Source organism: Zingiber officinale, chromosome 7A (genome assembly GCF_018446385.1).
Source record: "Zingiber officinale cultivar Zhangliang chromosome 7A, Zo_v1.1, whole genome shotgun sequence".
Classification (NCBI taxonomy): domain Eukaryota; kingdom Viridiplantae; phylum Streptophyta; class Magnoliopsida; order Zingiberales; family Zingiberaceae; genus Zingiber; species Zingiber officinale.
In genome coordinates this window covers 133,229,553-133,257,518 of record NC_055998.1, presented here as the reverse complement: position 1 = coordinate 133,257,518, position 27,966 = coordinate 133,229,553, and the positions used below count along the sequence as shown (strand labels likewise).

General features: G+C 42.3%; 1 protein-coding gene across 2 annotated transcripts; it reads right to left on the bottom strand.

The window, feature by feature from the left end:
- Window positions 1-14: 14 nt before the first annotated feature.
- On the bottom strand, window positions 15-27,946 carry LOC122002664 (uncharacterized protein At2g29880-like). 2 transcript variants are annotated; one of them, XM_042557929.1, is made up of 5 exons: window positions 27,685-27,946; window positions 27,561-27,595; window positions 27,393-27,489; window positions 727-1,086; window positions 15-656 (listed from the first exon to the last, which is right to left on the bottom strand). In XM_042557929.1, exons 4-5 carry the CDS (start codon window positions 1,075-1,077, stop codon window positions 111-113), a joined length of 897 nt encoding a protein of 298 aa, XP_042413863.1. In that variant the 5' UTR covers window positions 1,078-1,086; window positions 27,393-27,489; window positions 27,561-27,595; window positions 27,685-27,946; the 3' UTR covers window positions 15-110. The 2 variants fall into 2 exon arrangements, with proteins under 2 accessions (XP_042413863.1, XP_042413864.1); XM_042557930.1 differs by having other exon boundaries at window positions 15-644; window positions 27,561-27,946.
- Window positions 27,947-27,966: the final 20 nt, after the last annotated feature.

Sequence of the window (27,966 nt, the reverse complement as noted above, 5' to 3'; positions counted from 1 at the left end):
ACCATGGCATATTTTGCTACACTGTCATTCAATTAAGCTTCTAAACCAGTAACCAAGCAGGCTAAATATGCACATAAAGCCACATCATTCAAAAGTTTAAGTTGGATCAGTTAATTCTGAGACATCATCCTATATATCACATTCAATCTATATGCTTCAGGAGCTCCAAAAAATGTCTTTGTCTTCTCTTGATCTGCTGAGAGGAGCAAGTATGCATCTACAATCTTTGAAGGATCAACTTCTAATCTTTCTAGCTCTGCAAAGATCTCCTTTCTTGTAAACTCCTCATCGACTCTTGGGCGGTCAGCTTTCCTAATTGTCAACTGACCATTTTCGAGGGCTGAGGCTATCCGAAGCAGTCCTGATTCAGAATCCTGGAGCCTTTTATCAATAGTCTCACTGACAGCTGATCTTTTCCTTTTGGACTTGCTGGAAATTGCATCATCTTGAAATGAGCTTGCTTCATCACGTGTCTCGTCAAAAATAACATTATTTTGCAGAAAGGGGTCTTGTGGAGTCTCATCTTCTGGTGCATTGTTGAAGAATGCACCAGCAAATGCATCATCACCTGTGGCGCGGTCTGGGGCAAATAGCACACACAACTTGTCATAGTTGTGAATGGGTTTGGTCCGCCATTTTTTTGCCTGTGGTTTGACCTACATACAAGTACCGTAAGCATCACGTGATATATACTCATAAGGAAGATAAATTTAAGAAACAACAAACCTTGATAAGTTCATCCCATATTTCATTTGTTGCATCAAACATCTTCTTCGATTCAGACCATTGAACCCCACTAGCATTCTTAAAAATCTCATATGCAGCAACAAAATTGTTTTTCAAAGTTTTTATTCGATTTTTTAAATGATCTTTTGTCAGAGAAATGCCTAACTTTTCTTGACAAATACTGGTCATCTGTGTGTAGGCCGCTGTTGTAAACATGCCATCCACCCTATTACCATTATTTTGCTGTTCTATCATTGCATCAACAAACACATCATCCATCTCTTCCAACCATTTCAATGTATCCTTCTTTGATGATTGCCCTCCAGAAGGTTTTTTGGATGGAGTAGTCATGCTTGAAAACTAAGGACAATATTAGTAACATGTCAGAAGCAATGATCATACATCATGCTAAAGAAAATAAACAAAGCAAATGAAGCTGTTAACTTTGTAACTTATCAAGCACATAATAGCCACAAACAATCTGAATTTGAAAACGGACAATTCACATCTAGTATGATCAAACAAAAAAACATCATATAAAAAAAATACACATATAAATTACACGAGAGAACAGCTGAATTCATTCATAGTTTGATCACTCATGATCACTCTAGCTATATTATCACTTTCCATGAGAAAACAGATTAATTAATCATTATCAGTTTGGTAACATGCACCATGTAAATTCATCAGTATTATAGAGGTAGTATTAGACAGCTATGGTCTGCTAGCTATAATTGAAATCTTATGGTACAAAGGGGACATTACATGGCTTTGGTCAACTAGCTATAATTGAAAATCTTTTCTTTAACACGCCAAACACACATTCAATTGCAGTTTTAAGGGATGCATGTCGATAATTTAACACCGAGTCATTACATGCTTAATTGGAAATCTTTTCTTTATCCGCCAAAATGCTCATTCAATAATATTTTGAAAGCATCCATGCTTATTATTAAACAATTCCTTTGAATTTTATGCACCACGTTGCAAGTATTCTTTTAAGTGAAGATGCCAAAAAAATGTAATTAAAGGGAGCAAGGGATAAAGGGAACACTTGATGAAAAAAAAAGGATTAAAGGATCACACAATACAAAAAATACTAAAATGAAACTCATGTGCCTCGAGTGAGAATTTTGTATTTAATAATTTTAGATAATCAAATTTTTTTCAAGTTAATTATATTACAGGCTTTAATTCAATACATAATATAAAATTTAAAACTGATTATAGTGTAACAATGTAAAATTAATTTATTATAACAATTTAAAATTGATTAAATTCAATATCATAAATACTAAGTTAAAATTAATTATAATAATTTCATTATACTTGATATATTCCATGTTGCTGAATTTGAAAGAAAGATGCATATATAGGACGTCCCTAGAGTCATCAACGGCAAATGCACAAACGATTATGCACAGACGATTAAACACTGTCTGTGGATGGTTTTATTGCAAGTGACAGGTGAAATGAGAGGAGAAAACTTGATGACAACCTAGGCAACCTCTCAGCACTTGACAACAAAGGATATTAGCCATTGTGTAAAGATCATATTTCGGATGTCGTGATAGGTTAGAACAATATCTCGTGCAATACTATGTGATCTCGGACTTGAGGACAATGATGATGACCCCTGAATAGATTCTCTTTATTTTGACACGCATAAGAAACTTGTGTACCCCAGCATTGATCACCGAGACATCGGCGACATTAATAATGAATAGGTTTTCTTTTCACTTCCTTCCATGAGCTCTTTTCAATGAAGTTGATTGTGTAACTCGACGTCAACAGGGTTGAATAGCTTGGTGAATATTGTGAGGATCAATGGTCAATTCAAATTAGGCTCAACTCCAATTAAAGGGGGAAGGAGTAAATAGCTAATGCCTATACTAAAATTTGCAAATTATAAAGAAAATGCAATGGTTAATTTGCACAAGGTGCTAATGTGTGTTTGATTGTTCATGTTATATATAAACACAATGAAAATAACAATAATTCAAATAAGAATAATGCTAACATACAATTTAACATAATCTGGAGGCCCCGCACCACGACCTATGACACATCTAGTATGCCAACTTTGCAAAGGTCCACTAACCACCCCTTAATGAAAGGTAATAGAAAAAACCCTAATACAATCCCACTGGGGTGTTTACAATACAAACTTTCCTCTCAATATAATTATGAAATATAAGCAAAGTAAAAAAGATAGCAAGAGTGAGTTGGAGTTTTCATCTTTGTCCAAACCCTTGAAAATCTTTGAATCTTGTTAGCAAAATAATAGGAGTAAGAGAATGTATTCGAGCAACCTCTTATTCCTCAATGCTCTCCACAAGATTTTATAGACGTTGCAACAATAACTCTATATTGCTTGCCTCCAATTTAATAACCCAGCCTCCAATTGATCGATCCAGCAAATGTATCGATTGACCAAATGTATCGATTACGCAAATATAGTCATAGGGCAGACAACAGCTATCTGCAAACCAACTAGAAGCTTTCATCTAATCGATTGAATTGGCTTGAATCAGCTTAAATCAGCTCGATGATCCCTCCTTTACTCGACTGATCTCATTGTAAGCTTACACAATGTCACATGATCTAATTCAGCCGCTAACTATGGTCCAAGACTTGTTGCCCCTAGATTGAAGGCTTCAACTAAGCCATTGGGTAGTTTATTCCTACCTAGCTGCACAAGTCATCTCTAATGATGTTGCTGAAAAGCAAAAGTCCAAGCTACACTTCACACAATCTCACACATAACTTTCATGTCTCTAAGTCTTCAACCTTGTCGATGTTCTTTGTTCCTCTCAAATTCACCTTATATCTGGCCCATCTCTCAGAAGCACCAAGTCCTCTAAACTTGCTCCAATGTGTTATCCTTCACCCCTCACTTTTGAGACCATCTCGCTTTGTACTGCCCTAGAGTCATTGATTATCCTTCTTCTCTCGCCTCGAGTCGTGCTGCTCGAAACGGGAGGTTTTTACCATTCCGACGTGGGACCATCACTGGCACCGGCACAGCGCGCACAAAAATTTCGTGTGCGTCACGTGCGCACAGCAAAAGGAAGAAGAAAGAAGGAATCAATTTGGGGATAAGAACTTACCTGGAAGCATTGGCGAAAGCTTAGCTCGGTGAGGCAGCAACGAGGCGATGAGGTGGCGGCAGCAAGGCGGCTGCGAGGTGGCGGTGGCGACGTGAAAAAAAAAAAATCACGATGGGAGGCGGAATCGCGAGGTTGAAAAAAAGTTAGGGGTTTATTAAAGCTTTTAAATAAAACCATTATATATATATATATATATATATATATATATATAGATAGATATATATATATATATAATTTCTAATTAATTATTAGGGAAAAATACCTTTAATCCCCTCTATTTTCTATCATGTAGCATTTTGCCCCCTGTATTTAAAAAATAACACTTAACCCCGCCTTTGACCAAAGTCAAATGTGAAAAAATTTGTAAAAGACAATTGTAACCTTATATTTTTGATATTTTTTGATAATATTAAGAGGAAAAAAAAAACATATTGAATTGACGTGGAAAATAATTACATATATCTTCGGGGCCGACACTTTAATTATTGATTAGTTAGATCGATGGTGTACACATGAAGAAAAATATACATAAAAGGACAAAAAATATATATATAGAAGCATTCAGTGATGGTGCCTTTCGTCACTCGCTCGGATCTATGGTTGATGTCAGTTTGTCGGTGGTTCGCTCTCGGTGTCTTGCAAAGCAAAGTTTGTTAGCTGAAGGTGGACATTGTCGGTACTACTCTCTTTGACTATCAAGTCAATGTTGAACTTAGATGTGAGGCTCGCGTGCATGTATAAGAAAGCAAAAGAGTTCAAAGAAGTCAAAGAAAATTTATCTTCGCGTAAGAAAAGAAAATTATACCTTCACATATTTTCGCGGAACCTTATATAATCGTGGAAATTTTAAATTTAGAGGGAAGTGAAGAAAATAATTATTATACATTGTATTCAAAAGCTGCACAGTAGAGGCGACGAAAATATACATTTTAAACTACTTAATTTTATTTTATTCGTATAATTAAGTATTAATCTTTATATATTGTTGGAGGTTACATATAATTTATTGATTTTAATTAATAAATCAGTAGTCATGCACATGTTGTAAATATCAATTAGGGTCTTGAATTGTCTAGAATTAGTTCAGATATCAACAAAAGAAACAAAAGTGAACGTAAATCATCAATAAATTCAATATGATTTTTTTCCTCTTAAAATTATCAAAAAAAAATCAAAAAGACATAATTATCTTTTGCAAATTTTTTCACATTTAACTTTGATCAAAGAGGGTTAAATGTTATTTTAAAAATACAGAGGGGCAAAATGCTACTTAATAGAAAATAGAGGGAGGTTAAAGGTATTTTTCCCTAATTATTATATAAATTATAATTATATATTATATAAATTAATAATTAATTAATTAAACTATTAATTAATAAATATAATTATAATATGTAATTTTATATTTTTATAATTCCTATTTAAATTATAAAAAAATTAAAGTAAAAAAATAGATAATTTAAAATAATTTTAAAAACAAACTCTAAATTTTTTTTATAAAAATATTTAAAACAATTTTGAAATTTTGTAATAATTTTGAAATTTTATAATAATTTTAAAATTTTATAAATAATTCTTAAAAAATAATTGTTAAAAATTTTAAAAATATATAAATTTTTTAAATAAATTTGATTTTAAATTCAATATAAGCTATATATATAATATATTATTTAGAATATTTATAAACTATAATTATATATTATATAAATTAATTAATTAATTAATAATTTATATAATTATTATAGATAATAATTGTTTTTATCTTAGAACCAATTTAAGATTTGAAATCATGAAAATTAACATACTTAGCATTTTTATTTTTAAATTTTTGGTTCCTAACCATATGAAGCACATTTTTGTTGATATAAATATCTAATCTTTATTTTAAAAGTTTTGACAAACCTATGCTGCCAAGTTACATAACACTAGTATAACAACAACCAAGCTTTATTATATATATATATATATATATATATATATATATATATATATATATATATATATTGATCCGGTGGTAAGAATCCGGAACCCCATAACGAGGGGTCAACACCACGGGGAGGTCAAAGGGCCCAGTGGCCCGCCGGAGAAGGACGAGCCGACCGGATTTAGAAGAAAGGGACATCTGGTAGTAAAAGGCACCCTGGTAGGGACCAGGGTTCCGACGCTCAATGAAACAGTACATAATGACCGAGCGGAGGGACGGGCCGCCCGGACGACGCAGGGAATTAAGGTCATCCGGAAGACGTTCTTCGCCCGGTCGGCCGAACGGACGTCCCGGCCGGGCGGTGGGTAAAGGAAGGGAACACCCTCTGACAGCCGTCAAGTCGTATGGCTACGCCATACCCCTAGTCTGGCGACGGGGTGTCCTGTTGTCCCATCGAAGACATGCTCGGACTGTAGCAGTATGGTGTCAGGTAAGCTCTCTGACAAGTACATGCCGAGGTATGGGTTGCTGACACGTCTGCACCTCGGTGAACATGCATTAGTTCTCTCCTCGCTCTATATATATAGAGCCTCTTACTTCGTCGCAGGTACGCGAAAAATCATCTCTGGAGCCACCTTTTGCAATATTTGCTTGCCTGACTTGAGCGTCGGAGGGTCGAGACTTCTGTGCAGGTTCGCCGAAGATTCGTGCGACCAGACGGAGGCCTACGTCCTCGACTAGGAGCGCGCCACGTGCCCAGCGTCCTTTGGTTCGGTGATTCGGACAGGATCAATTTGGCGCCGTCTGTGGGAACGCTCCTGCATCCGATCGGGAACAATGGACGAGGCTGGAAGACAACACGTGGTGACGCTTTCGAAAGAGGAACTCGACGCTCTGATCGAGACAAGGGCCGCTAAACTCGTGGAGCAAAAACAGAAAGCCGCATCCGAGCGGCCGGAGCAGCAAGTAACATCAGCATCTGGTGGCCGAACGGAAGCACCACTTGCCACCATCGCATTTCATCGGGCTCTGTTCCGCACCCCTGAAGCCTTACCAACTCACAGAGATAAGGGGTCTTCTTCGGAGGAAATGCCTCGACAAGACGACAGGAAGGGGAAAGCCCCCCGAGCGGACGCGTCGCCCGAGCGGATCAATCGCCAATTTTCAGAGGTCATTCTACGAGACCCTCTGCCCAAGCACTACACGCCCCCGACGATCGGCGAGTATAATGGGACAACCGACCCGGATGATCACCTGGGTAAGTTTGATAACACGGCAACCCTCCATCAATACACAGATGGAGTAAAGTGCCGAGTTTTTCTCACCACTCTCTCGGGATCGGCTCAACGGTGGTTCCGGAGGCTGCCGGACGGATCCATCACAAGCTTCAAGGACTTCCGAACGGCCTTCCTCCACCACTTCGCCAGCAGTCGGTGTTATGAAAAAACAAGCGTAAGTCTGTTCGCCATCAAGCAAGAGGTCCGGGAATCGCTTCGAGCTTACATCCAGCGATTCAACCAAGTGGCGATGGACATTCCAACGGCCACTTCGGAAACCATGATGAATGCCTTCACACAAGGCCTAGTGGATGGAGATTTCTTCCGATCGCTCATCCGAAAGCCACCCCGGGATTACGATCACATGCTACATCGGGCTAACGAGTACATTAACGTGGAAGAAGCACAGGCGGCCAGGAAGAAAGAAACTCCCGCCGAGCGACCTCCTCCAGCCGAGCGGAAACAGCACGCCGCTCATCAGCCGCCTAGAGGACCAAGGGCTGAAGCAATCCGATCTTCCCATGTCCGGTCCCATGTGCAGGAGGTAGCCGCCGCCCGGCCCAAGCCGAAGAAGAGGTGGACCCCAATGTTCTGCTCCTTCCACCGGACGGATACGCACAACACAAGGGATTGTCGAAGTCTTCCCTTCGTGGCTCATCCTGTGCCACGGAGTGCTGAACGGCGATCTCCCTCAGTCGATCGGCGACAGAGAATTCAGGAAGCCGATCGGACGCGAGTTGATAGGCCACGGCAACAGACTCCCGATCGGCATCGCTCTCCCAGGCGAGAGAATCGCCGAGCGTCCAGAGAACGGTCCCGACCATCCGCTCGGGAAGAGGAAAATAAAAGCAACACTTCCCGAGGCGAGATCAATGTCATCGCTGGCGGGCCGACCGGAGGAGACTCCAATCGAGCTAGAAAGGCGAGCGTGCGGCAGCTCCAAATCCATGCCGTCGGTTGCAGCAGAGAGCGAGCAAGCGGACCTGAAATCAGTTTCGGGCCCGGGGACTTGGAAGGAGTTGAAGTGCCTCACGACGACGCTCTGCTCATCAATGCGGTAATAGCCAACTACACTATTCACCGCGTATTTGTTGACACAGGGAGCTCAGTCAACATCATATTCAAGAGGGCGTTCGATCAACTGCAAATTGATCGATCCGAGCTGCTACCTATGACGACTCCGCTCTACGGGTTCACGGGTAACGAAGTTCAGCCGGTCGGCCAGATCCGGTTAGCTACCTCGCTGGGAGAAGAGCCGCTCAGGAGGATGAGAACAACAAACTTCGTGGTGCCTCGCCCTACAACGTCATTTTGGGACGACCGGCACTCAGCGAATTCCGGGCGGTCGTCTCAACTTTTCATCAGAAGATCAAATTCCCCGTGGAGGACCATGTGGGAGAAGTACGAGGAGACCAGCTAGCAGCTCGGCGATGTTACATCGAGATGGTCCGAGCAGAGGCCAATTCTGCTCGGAAAACGCCCCGGATCGAGGTAAACGCCATCACCGAAAGGCCACCCACTTTAATTTATGAGGAAAAAGAAGAAGTGCAGATTCATCCAACCCGATCGGAGGCCACAACCTTTATTGCGTCCGATCTGGAGGAGAAGCAGAAAGAGGAGCTGATCCAGTGCCTCAGGAGAAATCATGATGTCTTCGTCTGGTCGACACATGCGTTGCCCGGAATTTCGCCAAACATAGCGCAGCATGAGTTGCATGTCCGACCGGATGCTCGGCCGGTAAAACAAAGAAAAAGAAATTTCAGCGCCGAGCAGAACGCCATCATCCGGACGGAGGTGGAGAAACTTCTGGAAGCCGGTCATATACGTGAGGTGCAGTTCCCGAGCTGGCTTGCAAATGTAGTATTAGTCTCCAAGCCGGGCAACAAATGGAGGGTGTGCATAGATTTCCGGGATCTTAACAAAGCTTGCCCGAAGGATTTTTATCCTCTGCCTCGGATAGATCAGCTGGTGGACTCCACGGCCGGTTGTGAATTAATCTGTATGCTAGACGCCTACCAGGGCTATCACCAAGTGTCGCTCGCCCGTGAAGATCAAGAAAAAGTCAGCTTCGTGACGGCCGACGGCACTTATTGCTATAATGTGATGCCGTTCGGATTGAAGAATACTGGAGCCACATATCAGCGCTTGATGAATAAGGTATTCAGAGAGCAGATCGGGCGGAACCTAGAAGTTTATGTGGACGACATTCTAATTAAGTCTGTCCGAGCAGTCGACCTCTTCAAGGACATGGAAGAAACCTTCCGAACGCTGCGTAAGTATGAAGTCAAGCTGAATCCTCAGAAGTGGCTGTTCGGAGCGAAAGGAGGACGCTTCTTGGGATACATAGTGATCGAGCGGGGCATCGAAGCCAATCCCAGCAAGGTGAAAGCTCTACAAGATATGCCGCCTCCCAAAAATACAAGGGAAGTTCAGCGATTGACCGGTCGGATAACTGCTCTGTCTAGATTCATCTCTAAAACCACCGACGGGAGCCTTCCTTTCTTCAAAATCTTGCGCAAAGCCACAAAGTTTCACTGGGATGAAGAATGCGATCGGGCGTTCGAAGACTTGAAGGCATATCTGAACTCTCTTCCGGTGTTCGCCAAACCAACGGCGGGTGAGCCGCTTTATATGTATTTGTCTTCAACCGAGCATGCGGTCGGCTCAGCATTAGTAAGGTCGAGCGGAGAAGAGCCTGTGTATTTCCTCACCACATTCTAAAAGATGAATCTCGCTACACGGGCTCGAGAAACTAGCATTCGCCTGGTCCGCCGGCCGCTTCGCCCATACTTCCTGGCGCATACGATCGTTGTCAAAACCAATAGCCTGCTCGGACGAGTGCTACTAAATCCAGAGGCATCCGGCGGCTCATCAAACGGACGACGGAGTTGATTTCAATATCAGCCCCGATCGGCGATCAAAGCTCAATCCTTGGCCGATTTCGTGTGAGATGCAAAGGCAGAGTCGAAGCTATGTGGAGAATATATTGGATGGATCATCTACTCGGCAAGGCAGTGGAATATCACTCTCTCCTCAAGAAGAAAAGATGCACTTATCCGTCCTACTGGATTACAAAGCTACCAACAACGAGGCAGAGTATGAGGCCCTCATAGCTTCTGCCGTGCATGGAGCCTCGGTAACTATTCACTGATTCGCTGGCTCAGCCTCCTCCGCACCTTCAAATCAATAGCTCGGCTTAAACTCTACGCTGAAGCCTTCGAGAAGCTCAAAGCTGAGTTTAGAGAAGTTATTGTCCGTAAGATACCCAGAGCGGAAAATCAGCAGCCGATGAGTCACCAAACTCGAAGTAATAACGCCGACACAAAGAACCCATCGAAAAAAGGCGACGCCGACCGGATGAAAGGTCTCACATTTCCCATTGGCGGACACTCATCATAGAATTCCTCCGTCGGGCGCCACACCATCCGATGAATACGCAGCCCGGCTTCGAAGGAGAGCCGGTCGGTTTACACTCATCGAGATCGCCTTTACAAGAAAGCTCGCCGCCTGCTGAAATGCGAAGCTCGGAGGACTCAGCTTACATCCTCCGTGAAGTACATCAAGGATCATGCGGGGCATCCGGCGGCCGTCTAAGAAGATCCTCTCGCCGATACTTTGGCCAACTTTACAAACAGACGCCACCGGACAAGATTCACTGCCTTCATGCCGTATATCACAACTTCTCCCACCGACCGCCAGAAGAAATGAAGGCGTCCGCCATCTCCTCTCGACCAACGGGGAATGGATATTGTCGGTCCATTTCCGATGACCGGACAGAGGAAATTTTACTAGTGGCGGTCGACTATTTCTCCAAGTGGGTGGAGGCCGAGCCAAAGATCACCGAACAAATGGTTAAAAATTCATCCGCAACACATCATTTGTCGGTTCGCATCCTCGCCGACTAGTGTCCGGCAACAAGCAGCCTGTGGAAGATGTTAGAGGATCGCAAAAGCTACGGATTGAGCAACATTTCACGCCCGCCTATCCTCGTAGCAACGGGCTGTCAAGTGGCCAACCGGAAATTCTTCAGATTCGCGGCCGGCCGACCATTTGGGAGGAAGTCACGGATGGCGCCGAGGCCTTGTGGGCCATCCAACGACGCCAAAAGAAGGGACAGGAGTCACACCGCTCCATTTGGTATACGGCGGCGAGGCCATTCCAGTTGAAGTCGCTGAGTCCGCCCGATCCGAGCTACGGCGATGACAACGAACGGAGGAATGGAGTCGGATTTGGTAAGAGGAGAGGGCAAAGGCGTCTGCTCTATGATGGCATACCGCAACGGATGAAGCGTAACTACAACCGACGAGTAATCCCTCAGATCGCTTCGTGTCGGCGATCTCGCTTGAAGAAAGTCAAACCAACATGACGCTGGAAGCTTCGCCCTCGCAGGTCCCTTTGGTTATTGGAAGTCCGTCGAGCCTATTATCCGGAGGATGAAGACGGACGGCACTCGGAGCGACCGTGGAGTGCAATCACCTCCACTTATCGGCCGGATGAAAGGCACGAATGTAATTTATTCCGTGTATACGCTAGCCGCCATGTACGTGATGCAGAAGCAAAGAGATGGAAACACATCGAGCATTCTCCGCCGAAGGATTATCACAGATGACCCCTTCGGCTCGGCAGGGCATATAAATTATCCGCCAAGCGCCAGAGAGCGAAGGCCCCGAGCCGATCGGCCGAGGGGTATATTTAAACTCATAAGCGAACGACCCGTGGTCTCACCGGCATAAATATTGTTCGAGCTGGATACGCGCCAAGGTCGCCGCCCGTAAGGAGTTAGTTTAAAAGCCGACGAGCCCCGCTGGTTAAAATCGAGTCAGCTACCGACCGCTATAATAATAACCGCCCGTCGAGCACCGACGTTAAATATCGAGAGACGAGCCGCGCCTATAAACGTCCGAAGCGAAGCCGACGAGTCCTCGGCGTAAAAACGAGAGCCGCTACCGACCGCTATAATAATCGCTGCCGAGCACCGACGTTAAATATCGAAAGACGAGTCGCCTATAAACGTCCAAGCGAAAGCCGACGAGCCCCGTCGTTAAAATCGAGCCGCCGACCGCGGTTATAATAACCGCCGCCCACGAGCACCGACGTTAAATATCGAGACGAGCCGCCCATAAACGTCCGAAGCGAAGCCGACGAGTCCTGCCGTTAAAATCGAGAGCCGCTACCGACCGCTATAATAACCGCGCCGCCGAGCACCGACGTTAAATATCGAGAGACGAGCTGCGTCTATAAACGTCCGAAGGAAAGCCGACGAGCCCTGCCGTTAAAAATCGAGAGCCGCTACCGACTATCATTATATGCGCCGAACACCGACGTTAAATATCGAGACGAGCCGGCTCTATAAACGTCCGAAGGAAAGCCGACGAGCCCCGCCGTTAAAATCGAGAGCCGCTACCGACCCGCTATAATAATCGCACGCCGAGCACCGACGTTAAATATCGAGAGAGGAGCCGTCTATAAACGTCCGAAGCGAAAGCCGACGAGCCCGCAAAATCGGAGTCGCGCCGACCGTATATAATAACCGCGCTACCGAGCACCGACGTTAAATATCGAGAGACGAGCCGCTGCCTATAAACGCCCGAAGGAAAGCCGACGAGTCCCGCTGTCATAAAATCGAGCCGCGCCGACCGGCTATAAATAACCGCGCCGTCGAGCACCGACGTTAAATATCGAGAGAGGAGCCGGCGTCTATAAACGTCCGAGCGGAAAGCCGACGAGCCCCGTCGTTAAAAATCGAGAGCCGCGCCGACCGGCTATAAATAACCGTGCCGTCGAGCACCGACGTTAAATATCGAGAGACGAGCCAGCGTCTATAAACGTCCGAGCGTTATTTATATATATATATATATCGTTAGATATATATATATATATAATTTCTAATTAATTATTAGGGAAAAATACCTTTAATCCCCTCTATTTTCTATCATGTAGCATTTTGCCCCCTGTATTTAAAAAATAACACTTAACCCCGCCTTTGACCAAAGTCAAATGTGAAAAAATTTGTAAAAGACAATTGTAACCTTATATTTTTGATATTTTTTGATAATATTAAGAGGAAAAAAAAACATATTGAATTGACGTGGAAAATAATTACATATATCTTCGGGGCCGACACTTTAATTATTGATTAGTTAGATCGATGGTGTACACATGAAGAAAAATATACATAAAAGGACAAAATATATATATATAGAAGCATTCAGTGATGGTGTCTTTCGTCACTCGCTCGGATCTATGGTTGATGTCAGTTTGTCGGTGGGTTCGCTCTCGGTGTCTTGCAAAGCAAAGTTTGTTAGCTGAGGGTTGACATTGTCGGTGCTACTCTCTTTGACTATCAAGTCAATGTTGAACTTAGATGTGAGGCTCGCGTGCATGTATAAGAAAGCAAAAGAGTTCAAAGAAGTCAAAGAAAATTTATCTTCGCGTAAGAAAAGAAAATTATACCTTCACATATTTTCGCGGAACCTTATATAATCGTGGAAATTTTAAATTTAGAGGGAAGTGAAGAAAATAATTATTATACATTGTATTCAAAAGCTGCACAGTAGAGGCGACGAAAATATACATTTTAAACTACTTAATTTTATTTTATTTGTATAATTAAGTATTAATCTTTATATATTGTTGGAGGTTACATATAATTTATTGATTTTAATTAATAAATCAGTAGTCATGCACATGTTGTAAATATCAATTAGGGTCTTGAATTGTCTAGAATTAGTTCAGATATCAACAAAAGAAACAAAAGTGAACGTAAATCATCAATAAATTCAATATGATTTTTTTCCTCTTAAAATTATCAAAAAAAATCAAAAAGACATAATTATCTTTTGCAAATTTTTTCACATTTAACTTTGATCAAAGAGGGTTAAATGTTATTTTAAAAATACAGAGGGGCAAAATGCTACTTAATAGAAAATAGAGGGAGGTTAAAGGTATTTTTCCCTAATTATTATATAAATTATAATTATATATTATATAAATTAATAATTAATTAATTAAACTATTAATTAATAAATATAATTATAATATGTAATTTTATATTTTTATAATTCCTATTTAAATTATAAAAAAATTAAAGTAAAAAAATAGATAATTTAAAATAATTTTAAAAACAAACTCTAAATTTTTTTTATAAAAATATTTAAAACAATTTTGAAATTTTGTAATAATTTTGAAATTTTATAATAATTTTAAAATTTTATAAATAATTCTTAAAAAATAATTGTTAAAAATTTTAAAAATATATAAATTTTTTAAATAAATTTGATTTTAAATTCAATATAAGCTATATATATAATATATTATTTAGAATATTTATAAACTATAATTATATATTATATAAATTAATTAATTAATAAATAATTTATATAATTATTATAGATAATAATTGTTTTTATCTTAGAACCAATTTAAGATTTGAAATCATGAAAATTAACATACTTAGCATTTTTATTTTTAAATTTTTGATTCCTAACCATATGAAGCACATTTTTGTTGATATAAATATCTAATCTTTATTTTAAAAGTTTTGACAAACCTATGCTGCCAAGTTACATAACACTAGTATAACAACAACCAAGCTTTATTATATATATATATATATATTGATCCGGTGGTAAGAATCCGGAACCCCATAACGAGGGGTCAACACCACGGGGAGGTCAAAGGGCCCAGTGGCCCGCCGGAGAAGGACGAGCCGACCGGATTTAGAAGAAAGGGACATCTGGTAGTAAAAGGCACCCTGGTAGGGACCAGGGTTCCGACGCTCAATGAAACAGTACATAATGACCGAGCGGAGGGACGGGCCGCCCGGCCGACGCAGGGAATTAAGGCCGTCCGGACGACGTTTCGGCCTGGCCGGACGGACGCGTCCCACGGGCGGTGGTAAAGGAAGGAACACCGACCAATTGTCAGACATACGCTTATACCCCTAGTCCGCGACGGTATCCTGTCCCATCAAGACACGCCTGACCGTGCAGACGGTCGTAAGCTCTCCGACAAGTACGCCGAGGTACGGGTCATTACACGCCCGTATACGGCGCCAAAAGAAGGGATGGAGTCACTGCTCCATTCGTATGGGCGCGAGGCAATATTCCATTAAGTTGGCTGAGTCCGCCTTGATCCAGAGCTACTACATGCCCGAACTGAGGAAAATGGAGTCGATTCGCAGAAGAAGAGAGGGCAAAGGCGTCCTGCTCTACCGATGGCATACCGCAACTAATAAGGTAACTACAACCACGAGTAATCCCTGATCGCTTCGTGTCGGCGATCTCTGCTGAAGAAAGTCAAACCAACCATGACGCTGGTAAGCTTTAAAGCCCTCGGGTGTCCTTCAAGGTTATCGAGAAGTCCGCCTCGGAGCCTATTATCCGGAGGATTTAAAGACGGACCACCGAGCGACCGGAGTGCAATCACCTCCAAACTTTATCGGGCCGGACGAAGGTAACGAATGTAATTTATTCTCGTGTATACGCTAGTCGCCATCATATGGCGCAGAAGCAAAGAGACGGAAACACATCGAGCATTCTCAAAGGATTATCACATGACACCTCGCTCGGCTGTGGGCATATAAATTATTCCGCCAAGCGCCGTAGAGAGGAAGGCCCCCAGCCGATCCACCGAGGGGTATATATTTAAACTCATAGTTGAACGATCGCGTGCTCGCCGGCAAATATTGTTCGAAGCGGATACGGGCGCCACAAGGTCGCCTACGGTAAGCGAGTTAGTTTTAAAAGCCGACGAGCCCCGCGTTAAAAATCGAGAGCCACCGACCGGGCTATAAATAACCTGGCCGAGCACTCGACGTTAAATATCGAGAGACGCGGCTGCCTATAAACGCCTGAAGTGAAAGCCGACGAGTCCCCGTAAATCGAGCCGCTACCGACCGCTTATAATAACCGCACTGCCGAGCACCGACGCAAAATATCGAGAGACGAGCCGCTTCATAAACGCCCGAGCGGAAAGCCGACGAGCCCCGTCCGTCGCTAAAATCGAGAGCCGCGCCGACCGGCTTATAATAACCGCTGCCGAGCACCGACGTTAAATATCGAGACGAGCGCCCTATAAACGCCGAAAGAAAGCCGACGAGTCCCGCTGCGTAATCGAGAGCTACCGACCGGCTATAATAACCGCTACGCGCCGAGCACCGACGTTAAATATCGAGACGAGCCGGCTATAAACGCCCGAGCGGAAGCCGATAAGTTCGCTGTTAAACGAGAGCCGCTACCGACAAAGTGCTATAAATAACGCGCGCTGCCGCACCAACGTTAAATATCGAGACGAGCTTGCTATAAACGCCCGAGCGAAAGCCGACGAGCTAGCCCCGCTGTTAAAAATCGAGCCGCGCCGACCGGGCTATAAAATAACCGCGCCAAGCACCGACGTTAAATATCGAGAGACGAGCCAAGGCTTATAAACGCCCGAGCGAAAGCCGACGAGTCCGCTGCCGTAATCGAGCCGCGCCGACCGCTAATAATAACCGCTACCGCCAACACCGACGCAATATCAAGAGGAGCCGCTATAAACGCCCGAAGTGGAAAGCCGACGACTGCTTCGAGAGTCGCTACCGACCGCTATAATAACCGCTACGCCGAGCACCGACGCTAAATATCGAGAGACAAGCCGCCGCCTATAAACGCCCGAAGTGAAGCCGACGAGTCCCGCGTTTAAAATCGAGAGCCGCCGACCATAACCGCCGAGCAGCACGACGCAATATCGAGACGAGCCTGCGTTTATAAACGCCGGCGAAAGCCGACGAGCCCGGCTGTTAAAAAATCGAGCCGCTACCGACCGCTATAATAACCGCGCTCGGCCGGCACCGACGCTAAATATCGAGACGAGAGCCGCCTATAAACGCTCCGAAGGAAAGCCGACGAGTCCTGTTAAAATCGAGAGCCGCTACCGACCGCTATAATAATAACTGCTACCACGAGCACCGATATAAATATCAAGAGACGAGCCGGCCTGAGCGTTTTCATCCAAATAAAACCCTTCGAGGTGCGAAGCAAAGGACGGTTAATCGGAATTAAAGAGGCAACAAGTTCGCGCTGAGCGGCTGATCAGAATGAGACATTAAAGATAATTCGCTTGTCTGGCATAGCGAGGTGCCGAGCGGAATGGTTATAAAGAATACTTAGTAAGTTCTGTCACAATAAAGGTGACATCTATTTATTATTGCAGCAAGCTCGAGAAGTCGATCTGAATACACAAAAGTTTATAAAACGCCTCACACATCAAAATCAAAAGAGCGTCAGGGATGGTGTCCATCACGGCCAGCTCGGCGGGCAGTGTGACCTTTCGTCTTTAGATATCCCACCACGCCATCGCCTCCTCGAACGCGAGGGATATCTTTCAAACTTTCTCCGGCCTCCGAAAAGGAACGCTCCTCACTTCAGACAGGCCGACTCTCTCGTATTCCTCGAGCGGGCGGATCACGGCCGGCTCGAGCTCGCCAAATCTCCGCAATCTGAGATCCGCCGAGCTCCTCCTCTCCTTCTGCGGCCGCAGGCGCCCAAGTTCACGCGTTGTTCCAACCCCCGATCACCTTCATACGGTCCATATCATTAACGGCCTCGCTTCCGAGTGGTCGCCGCTTTAATCTCCTTCTCTCCGTGCTTGATCATCGCTCAAGCCGAACGACTTTGCTCACAAATCGTAGCCCTTTCCGTCGCTATCCAAATTTTTTTCGCCTTTCTGCAGAGCGGCTCGATCGCCTGCTACTCCCGCGCGTTTTTGTTTTTTCAACTCGCCTCCAGCCAATCGATCGCTAATAGCGATCCGCTTCCACCCGTCTACCAACAAATGTCCACAGAAACATAATTCAATACGCAAACAAAGAAAAGGAGAGCATACCCTGGCTCGTCTGGTTGCTATCGCCGAGCCGCCGGGAGTCATCTTGGCTACGCGACGACCTATCCAAGCCGTCTCCCTGAGCTCGGACCATCTCTTCCGCCAATCGCCACTCCTCGGGAGCGCAGAACGCCGCCTTCGCCGCCGCCGCCGCCAAGCTGGAGCGTTATCGGACGCCCACCCAGTAAGAGGAGGGAAGTCCACCCATACCGATGCGCGCAGTTCGGAAGGGCCGGACGCGCACTGTAGTTGGCCCCTGAGAACCCCGAGGTGGGGTACTCGAGGGAACCGCCCCGACACTGCGCCCTCCGCCCGCCGGCCGTGGCTCATTAAGTTTAGAGGCAGAGATTCTCGTCGCCGGCGCTCCGGAAAAGTAGGCACATCATCGCCGAACGGCCCCACCGCCCAGGGAGGTTCCGTCGCCCGCTGGCCTCATTGGCAAGGGACATCCGAGGCTTCGGGACAATGGTGCCCTCACCTCTCCGCCGCGATCGGATGATGGCAAGCGGCCCCGCCTCCTTGCTCTCACCTCCTCAACTGAGCGGCCTCACTGAGTTTCTAGCTCGCACGCCACACACGACTTCAGCCGCAATAAAAAATAAATCAAGAACAAAATAAATGGGAAGATAAGGAAACTTACTCATGTCAGAGGCGATCGCCGGATAAAGATGTCAATATACGATTACTCTTGAAGGAGCATCTCGTCAATATACGATAAGCCGACCGACCAGCCGCTCTTCGTCGCATGGAGATAGTCCGCCGCTTCTAAACTTGCCGAGCTCCCGTATAGGCGGCATAGCCCGCCACTTGCGCGGAAAGTCGCCGCCGGAAAACGATATAGAAAAAATGCTTCCAATGTTCATTGAGCTCGATATACATCAAAAGCACGGCCATCCTAGATCGGAAAACAAAGGTACCCCACCCTACTTGCTTGGATAGTAAAGTAGTGAAATATTTTGGGTCCAAGGATGTTGTTCAGCTTGAACAAAACTATCACCCCCCAAAAGAAATTTAATAGAGTTGAACCACCGCCAAGCGGAACGGAAATAGCGCAGACATTTCAAGAAAATTTGTAGGTGGAAAACGCAGCCGAAATCGTCTCAAGAAAAGCACCTGCGGACGGCGGTTCACGAGGTCGATCGGCCGTGGCTAACACTATTTGGTTTCGGCTAGTCATAAGTCCTGACGAGACGCAATGCCTTCTCATCAAAACGGCTTCCACGGTCGTGGTACCATAGACCGGAGCGCCACGGCCGATCGCGGTGCTAGTCATGGTCAAGGGACGAATATAGATTCCGAGGGAAGGTGAGCAAAGAACGGAGAAAAGCCGATCAAGGAAACGGTAACAAAAAAGAAGAAAGCGCTGAACAAGAAAAAGGCCTTACAAACAAAGAAGATGATCGATAAGGGAGGTTTGCTCAAGAGTCGAGGGGCGAGGTCGCCAAGAGAAAACGAGCAGAAGTGCCGAGGAGAACGGCGAGGCGGCGCGAAGTGAGCAAGCGAGCCAAGCTTTATATTGCCGCCTCAAGCAACCTCCACCGTCCGATCCAGTCGCTGATAACGAGGTCATCATCCGCCGTTCATTTCAAACGGCGCTCCGTCCCATCGAAGCGACGCCACCGCCACGCTACCGACAAGCGACGATCGCCACGCCGCCGAGATATCGTCCGATTTAACGAAGCCCCTTACCGCGCAAAGCAGCACGGATAAACAGGGGGGAGCATCGACATGGATTCCGAGAGAAGCACAAGGCACGACAAGATATCACGAACGGACGAGCATCCTTACGCCCGCCGAGCAGATAACGCAAGGATCATCGTCACCGACGGCATCTGGCTTGACGCCTCCTTCGACTAGACTCGAGGGGAGGCAAGTGATCCGGTAAGAACCACCCATAACGAGGGGTCAACACCACGGGAGGTCAAAGGCCCGTCAGAGAAGGACGAGCCGACCGGATTTGAAGAAAGGGACATCCGTAGTAAAGGCACCGTAGGGACCGTGGTTCCACGCCAACGAACAAAGACATAACGACCGAGCGGAGGACGGCCGCCCCCGACGCAGGAATTAAGGCCGTCGACGACGTTTTCGCCTTGGCCACGGACGGACGCCCCACCGGTGGTAAAGGAAGGAACACCGACAAATGAGACATTTATGACCGTGACAAAGGACATGAGTGTCAGGGACATGCAAACCGTTAACCGTCGAGTACAAAACACAAAGAGGAGTTTTTAAACCATGAATTTACCTTCTCATATATATTTTTACTTCGCCGCAGGTACGCGAAAAATCATCTCTGGAGCCACCTTTTGCAATATTTGCTTGCCTGACTTGAGCGTCGGAGGGTCGACGCCGGGAACCCTTCCCGGCCCGACTTCCGTGCAGGTTCGCCGGAGATTCGTGCGACCAGACGGAGACCTACGTCCTCGACTAAGAGCGCGCCACGTGCCCAGCGTCCTTTGGTTCGGTGATTCGGACAGGATCATATATATATATATATATATATATATAAACCATATCGGGATGGTACAATACGATACTGAAACCGTATCATTCCGGTCTGAAACCAAAACCTCAACACGGGTCAAAATTTTAAGCCTCGCATGGTACACCTCGTGTCAACCCTCAATCCCTTCACATTACCAAATTTTTCATTTTTTCCAATATAACTTATTGTTTATTTATTTTGAACCATTATTTAAATTTTAAAAGTTTTGTTTTCATTTCATGAATTTAGTCTCTTTCTTTTAACAATTGTGCAGGTGTTTAGTATAACTTAATTAATTAATATCATTACAAAAAACTCTTAAAATTTTGTAGCATTACAATTTGACCTTCAAAATTTTAAATTAACAATTTAATCCTTTCATCATGCAATTATTAATATGTTGTATTACAAATTGAACCTTTAAATTTTATAGTATCACAATTTTAACCTTAAAATATCATTATGTATTTTTCTTTCCTATGCAACATATTAATTGTCAATATTATTAAACAGGTCTTTTAGATTTTTTGTGATTTTCATTTTTATCCAATATAATTTCTACTTCAACGAAAACATATTCACTCACCTAGGCTGCAACAAGGAAAGCCCTCATTCTTAAGCACGGTTGACCTAGGCGTTGTCCAATGAACGGACGCCATCGAGGTCGTGATATTTCAAGATCGTCATTTTCACCAAGCATTACAACACATTAGTATCATAAGCACCACTTCGATTGTCACTTAAGATACATGCTAAAAGAAAGTAAAAATGTTTGTGTGGTCATACTACACGAGACATTGCCCTAACCTCTCACAACTTTTGCAACGTGATTTTCATGCAATGATCAGTGTCATTGCCCAATGATTGATGCATTGGAAATGTGCTTGTCACTCGTGATAAATGTTGGTGCAAGAAGCACTAGCTGATCGAACCTGAGTTTTGATATTGACAAAGAGTTCTAAATTAAGTCTTATTATTGTTCTAACAAGTTTAACTGAGTGTACAAGAAAGTTCTAAGTGATCTTAGGCAAAGAAGTCCTAGTGGACACTAGGCAGGTGGAAAGTCCTAGTTGCGGCTAGGCAACGAAGTCCTGGTTCAGATGACGGGGCGAAGCCTTGGCAGGTCAAGGATGTCGGGCAAAAATCCTAGGGTCGAGGACACTAGGTGAAAGTCTTGGAGATCACGAACACCAGGCGAAAAATCCTAAGATCGAGGACACTAGGTGAAAATCTTGAAGTCTCTGCTGAGCAAAAATCCAAAGGAGGACCGGCTTGTCAAAAAGGTAAACTCTTCTGAGAAGAGTAGGTGAGGACGTGTTGCCTGTTGAGAGAACAGTAGGCGTTGGCTCGATCTAAGGTTTCATGGGAAATCCGAAAGTCAAAACCGGACAGTCCGGAGACTGTCAAATATTTTATTTCTATATTATTTATTATGTTAACTCTATTTTACAGGGTATCTTTGTGTATTTGGACTAACATATTTTGAAGGAGCTGAAACACACAAGTTAGCCTCGGGTAAACAGTGCTCAAGACGCCTCAGAGCTACTCGAAGGCACCTCAGATCTAATGGAAGACGCCCTGGATAGGGCGGTGGCGCCCTCGCGCAAATAAACCTTGGGGATAAGGTTTTCGCTGTGGGGAGACGCCCTGGAGCATATGGCAAGCGCCTTGGAGCATTGGAGGCGTCCTGGAGCACATGGAAGGTGCCCTGAAACGCCTAGAAGGCATCCTGGAGAGAACAAAAACCACAATTTGCACGATTTATCGCTACCGAGGCTTTGAGGATAACATCTGAAGCTGGAGGCGCCTCGGACACTGTTGGAGGCGCCCTCAACACTTTATAAAAGAGTTGTTCGAGCAGTTATTTGAACAGAACTTCAAATCATGATCTCTTGCGCGTTGCTCCAAAGACAATTCTACAAAACCGTAATATTGTTCTGACAACCGAAAGCTCGTAACTTCAACTCTTTAGTTGTCGGTATAATTTTCATTTATAGCATTTAAACTATTATTTCATTGTACTTGTCTTTGTATTTGAAACTATCAAATTATTAGTGAATTACTCATCGAAAGTGATCGTTGATCGCGGGCCTTGGAGTAAGAGTCGTCACAGGCTCCAAACTAAGTAAACCAAAAGTGTCAGCTTAGTTTCTATCATTCTTACTTTCTTTCTCAGTTCCACTGCATATTCTCTCTCGATAGTTTTACGAAAAACGTGAAAAGTCACGAGTGCTATTCAACCCCCCCCCCCCTAGCGTTTTCGATCCAACAATAAAGCCATCTATAATCAATGTCTAATCCTTTGTGTGTCTATCATTGATGGTTTAAGGGGTCGTATATGCACCTTTTACTTATAAATTTAGAAATGAGGAATACATCAAGTGATAAGTATTAAGTAAATATAATTAATTTAAATTAGTATATGAATATTTGACTAAATTGGCATATAAATGTTTTATTAAATACAATATAATCATTTTAAAATTGTTATAATAAATTATTGAATATTTGTCATAGTTTTAACGTTGGCTGACAATCTAACACAACCCTTCTCTTTTATCAGGGTTTGGGACCGACCATGACCGGTAGTCATGGGCAGAGTTTTTATATATAATAAATTAATATATAAATATTTAATATTTGATTAAATTAGTATATAAATATTTATTAAATATAATCATTTTTAAATTGTTATACATATTAATTTTATATTATTATACTAGAATCATTTTAAAATTATTGCACTATGTATCAAATTAAAACCTAAATTATGATTATCCAAAATTATTAAATAAATGTATTAAATTAAAAAAAAAATCTAGAATGAGGTGTGACATCATTCTAGTTGCATTTATTATAGGACATAACATATTTATCTATTTCACTCTCAAATAACATCATTTTAAAAGATGAAATTTAATGTATTAAGTAGAAAAAACATAATCAAAACATTGGATAATGATGAAAGTGGTTTGAGGGAGGATCAAGGGGATAAAAAAAACCTTAATGGAGAATAAAAAACCATCTACATTCATTGGACTTTATTTAGAATTCATTAATCAAACATTTAATCATAACTATGTATAATTGTCAGATTAATCAACCATATTTAAATTAATATGATAATACATTATTCATCAACAACAATTCAGACATTTACTCGTACTCCTACTTTACATATAATATGAGCTAACAAAAGTTGGATAGAAAAGAACATTGCCAAAAATATGAATGAATTAAGAGGTTAATCAATGATAAATAGAATTTTTGTTTCATATAGAGAAATAAGACAAGAACAAAAGTAAAGAAAAAAATAATTAAACAATAAGAAATTATATAAGCACCCTCCATATATACAAAGTTTAATATTTTTTCGCTATAAATTTTGTTCACAAAGGAAGAATTCCTTCACATGTTATCAATCTATCTCTTCTTATGTGAACATATGAACAACATATTTCAAATGTAGTTCATTTACAACAATGAGAATGTCTATGGAAAAAAGTAAATTAAATGAATGTGCTGCCAAAATGTTTGTAAGCCACTCTTTCCTTCCTCTAAATCTAAGTACATCATTATTTGGTAGCTTTAATTGACAGTAAAAGGTGAAACCATCACCTCAACGGCCCAATCAGGGTGGCTCTCCATGGAAGGGAGGTAAATCACAAGGGTTTCACCCAGCAACATCAGCGCATACAAGGAAGGGTTAAGGCAACCAGCGGAGCATTCTACACTCGTTTGGAATCGACCTCAAGTCTATCGGCAGCAATACTGTTGCATGAACCAACTACGCCCGTCCGTGGGGACTGGGGACCATACTTGGTAGCTTTAATTGAACATACATATGATCAACATGATTTTAAAAAATGCATTGTTGTATGTTAGTCATTTTTATTAACATAATATCTTTTTAGATTTTTATCAACATGATTTTTGAAGGAGAGCCTGGTGCAATGGTTCAAATCCTGAAAACAACCTCTTGCAAAAAGCAAGGTAAGGCTGCGTACAATGGATCCTTCCCCAAGATTCCGCATGGCGGGAGTTTCGTGCACTGGGTTGTCCTTTTTTGTTTTTTTAGATTTTTAGCATTGACGGTGTGTTCTCAAAGATCCATATACATTATGCAGTAGGTTAACCGCACCCTTTTTTATTTTTTTAGATTTTTTAGCATTGACTGTGCGTTCTCAAAGATCCATATACATTATGCAATAGGTTAACCGCATATCACCTATTGTGATTTTCCAAACCTTGACCATAAATACAATCTTGCATTTATACTAGTCAACATATTAAAAAATAGACGTCTACATATTAAAAAATAGCATTTGATTATCTCATAATTACATAAACGTATGGTGTGAATCTACTACTATTGTAAATCTCTAGTTGTACTTATGTAAATCTTTCTTTTGTAAATTTGGCATGCATGTGCATTGGCTCATAGAACTTTATGGAAATGGGAACTCATAATTTTGGTCGACCAAAAGAAATATGAAAGTCATTTAGTAGTTCCATCACTATCAAGTACAAGTGTGTCATATGTAACTTGGTTAATTACAGCATTTTCATATAACAGTAACAACACAGTCACAGTTGCAGTCATTTGTTTGTTTATGACATAATTTGGTCTTCCCTATCATTTATCATAAAAGCTAAAAGGCAGTTTAAGAAAACCAATGAGCATAGGCAAAGTTTAAAACACGATGAAGAATCAAAGTAAGAACTATTACTGCTTTTATACCAAAAAAAAACATATGACTAAATAGCTCATATCATATCTGTTTTTCTCACCAAATGAGAGTAAAAACATTAACTCAATAGGTCATATCACATTTGTTTGACTCACCAAACTGGGAGAGTACCCATATTTATGTGGAGATATACATTGTAACTTAATCTACACAGAATTGAGGTGGAATCAATAATTTGTTCAGTGTATAGTTTATAGCAATATAAATTTTTTAAAAAGTGGCCAAATGAATTTATCAAATGTTAATGACAAATTGCAGCTCCAATTAGTATACTCAACCATTAAACTTCTACATCAACCTCAAATAAATAATTAAATGAGATTGCATGAAACTTGCATGCTGATTGCTGAGAGTTGGGATGTTATTTTTAAAGTTTGAGGCAATAGGCCTTTTTTCATATGTTGTCCAAATGCTGCAATGGGCATGTGTTTTAAGACTGCTATCACCATAGATATGCTGCCTAACAGGCTTCTTTTGGCTGATTGGAATTGAAAAACTGTAGTCCAATTTCATAGCAACGTCAGGAACTATGAGCTAGCTTTATCAATGTATTGAACTTGGCTGCCGCATTCATTCATCCAAAAAATAGGCCTTATCGTGTCATTCCACTACTTGACTAAAAGTTGATGGTCAAAGCAAACTTCAGACTGCAGTAGCTTCTCAATTTTACATAGTTCTTACTGGTGTTACAAAAAAATTATGATGACTAATTGTTTTAATTGGTTGTTAAAAATTCAAACATCAAATGATATTATATTTGAAGCTAATAAAGTAGTTTATTTGTTTTATAGTCTCCATATTTATCTTATTTCCTGGAAATTGTTAAGATTGGTGTTGGATTAGAGCTACAGTAACATCCTGCATCATCTGATGTCTTGATACATAGAAACTTTATTTGATTACCCATCTAAATCAACTATTCAGCGTACAATCAAAATAAAGAGATTGGTGTAACCTTCTATTTACCTTTTAGTTATTTAATGCAAAGTTGTGTGCAAATGTTCTGTACCTATGCAGTATTTTGTATCCCGTGTTATCTTGCAGCCAATTGTGTTTTTAGCTTTCAGACACTTAAGGAGATATTAAACACCAGACTTATGGAAATTGTCATTCCAAATCCCTTACCGGTAGCTCTCATGACTGTCTTTCTAAACTATTATTTAGCACATGAAATGGATGTTGAATCCTTTCTTATTACAACTTTGGCAGCCTTTGAATGCATAGATATGCAGTTCACATGCCAAGCAGCCATAACATTTTATCATCCTTGACATTCCTATTTTTATTCGATGAAATCATCTGCATGATTAGAATTGCTTCTTTTACATTTTGAAAAAAAAAATTGAAGATTAGATAGATGATCTATGTAGTAGAATGAAAATACTAAGATGAATGTGTGGAATTACCAGAAAAGAACCAAAATAAAATCCAAATATTGATAAGAAATTGAGTGTAGCTCCAAAACCAATAGAAGATAGATTGCAGAAAATAGATTGAGATGGTGTATTGGTCAAAGATGACCAAAAAATACTATACTAAAATAGTTAAGCATATTAGAGTGGAATGTGTTTAGATAGAAGGTGACCCAAGAAAATATAGTGAATCTAAAAACGATTTAATTAACTAGAATCTTACTAGTCATGCAACCTTGCATAAAGCTCAATGGAAGAATAAAATTAATGGATCTGACCACAAAAATTGGAGGAAAAACACAGCTTGATTGATGATAATGATGATGATGAAGATTATTCAAATCATGTTTGGAATATCTTAACAATTTATATAAAGCCTTATTGGACATTTATTTCCATTTTATTATCAAAATGCAAGCAAGTGTTACTCACAGCAGGTAAAAGAGTATGTGAAAAATTGAAGGAACAAAGACAAAATAACTCGCCGCTCAATATAGTTGGATCAAAAATAGGGGTTTGAGGTGGTTGTTTCAGCCATCAACTTTTCCTTCCTTCCCGAACCCCGTCCTCCCAAGTAAATTGCAGGAAGATTAAAAAATTCAAGTGATCCATTCATCTTAGGTCTTTCTATCTGCCCAACTAAACAGGTCCTTATCACAAAGCTCAGCAATTGCTATAATAATACCAACGTGCCCCATCAATAAATGCCAAATTCAACTTCGTTTGACTGAAACTTCATAAGCTTTTGCAAATAAAGAAAGAATGAACTGAAGAATCAACTCTACAAATCATAAATTCCAAAAAAAAAAAGAAAAGCTCCAGAAGACGGATAAGAAATTATTACTCTATAATCAGAGAAGCTATGCCACAGAGATTTGAATTCCAAATCAGATGTCGTCAATGCCACGGGGACGACCCTGTAGCACGCTCCACAACATACCCTGCAGTCCACATTAACATTAGGAGTCTGCAATTTTCAGTACACAAAAACATGGCGGACCTAGATGCGTACCTCCGTGACTACGACAGGTTGGCCATGCCGAACATCTACATGACAGGATGAGAAAGAAACGGCGCCGCCGACATGAGCAAGGGGGGGAGGAGCAAAGAAATTCGGAAGCAATATCTGATTCTACCTTGATGTGCTCTAATTCGAGATTGATGGTGAGCACAAGGGCGAGGTCTGTAAAGAGGATAACCACCAGGAGGAGGAGCTGTTGTTAGAGTTTTATGTGAGGAGGGACTCTGTTTGCGTTAGTATCGCAGAGCCTTGGAGCCGGAGGAGGCGTCGACGGAGTATCGACGGGACTTGCTAGGGTTTGGATAAACGACGGAAGATGAGGCGGAGGACAGGGTTTTGGAGTTCATGTTCTGCAGCTTCAATCCCATGCGATCGCGAGCAGCGAACTGGCGGCGTT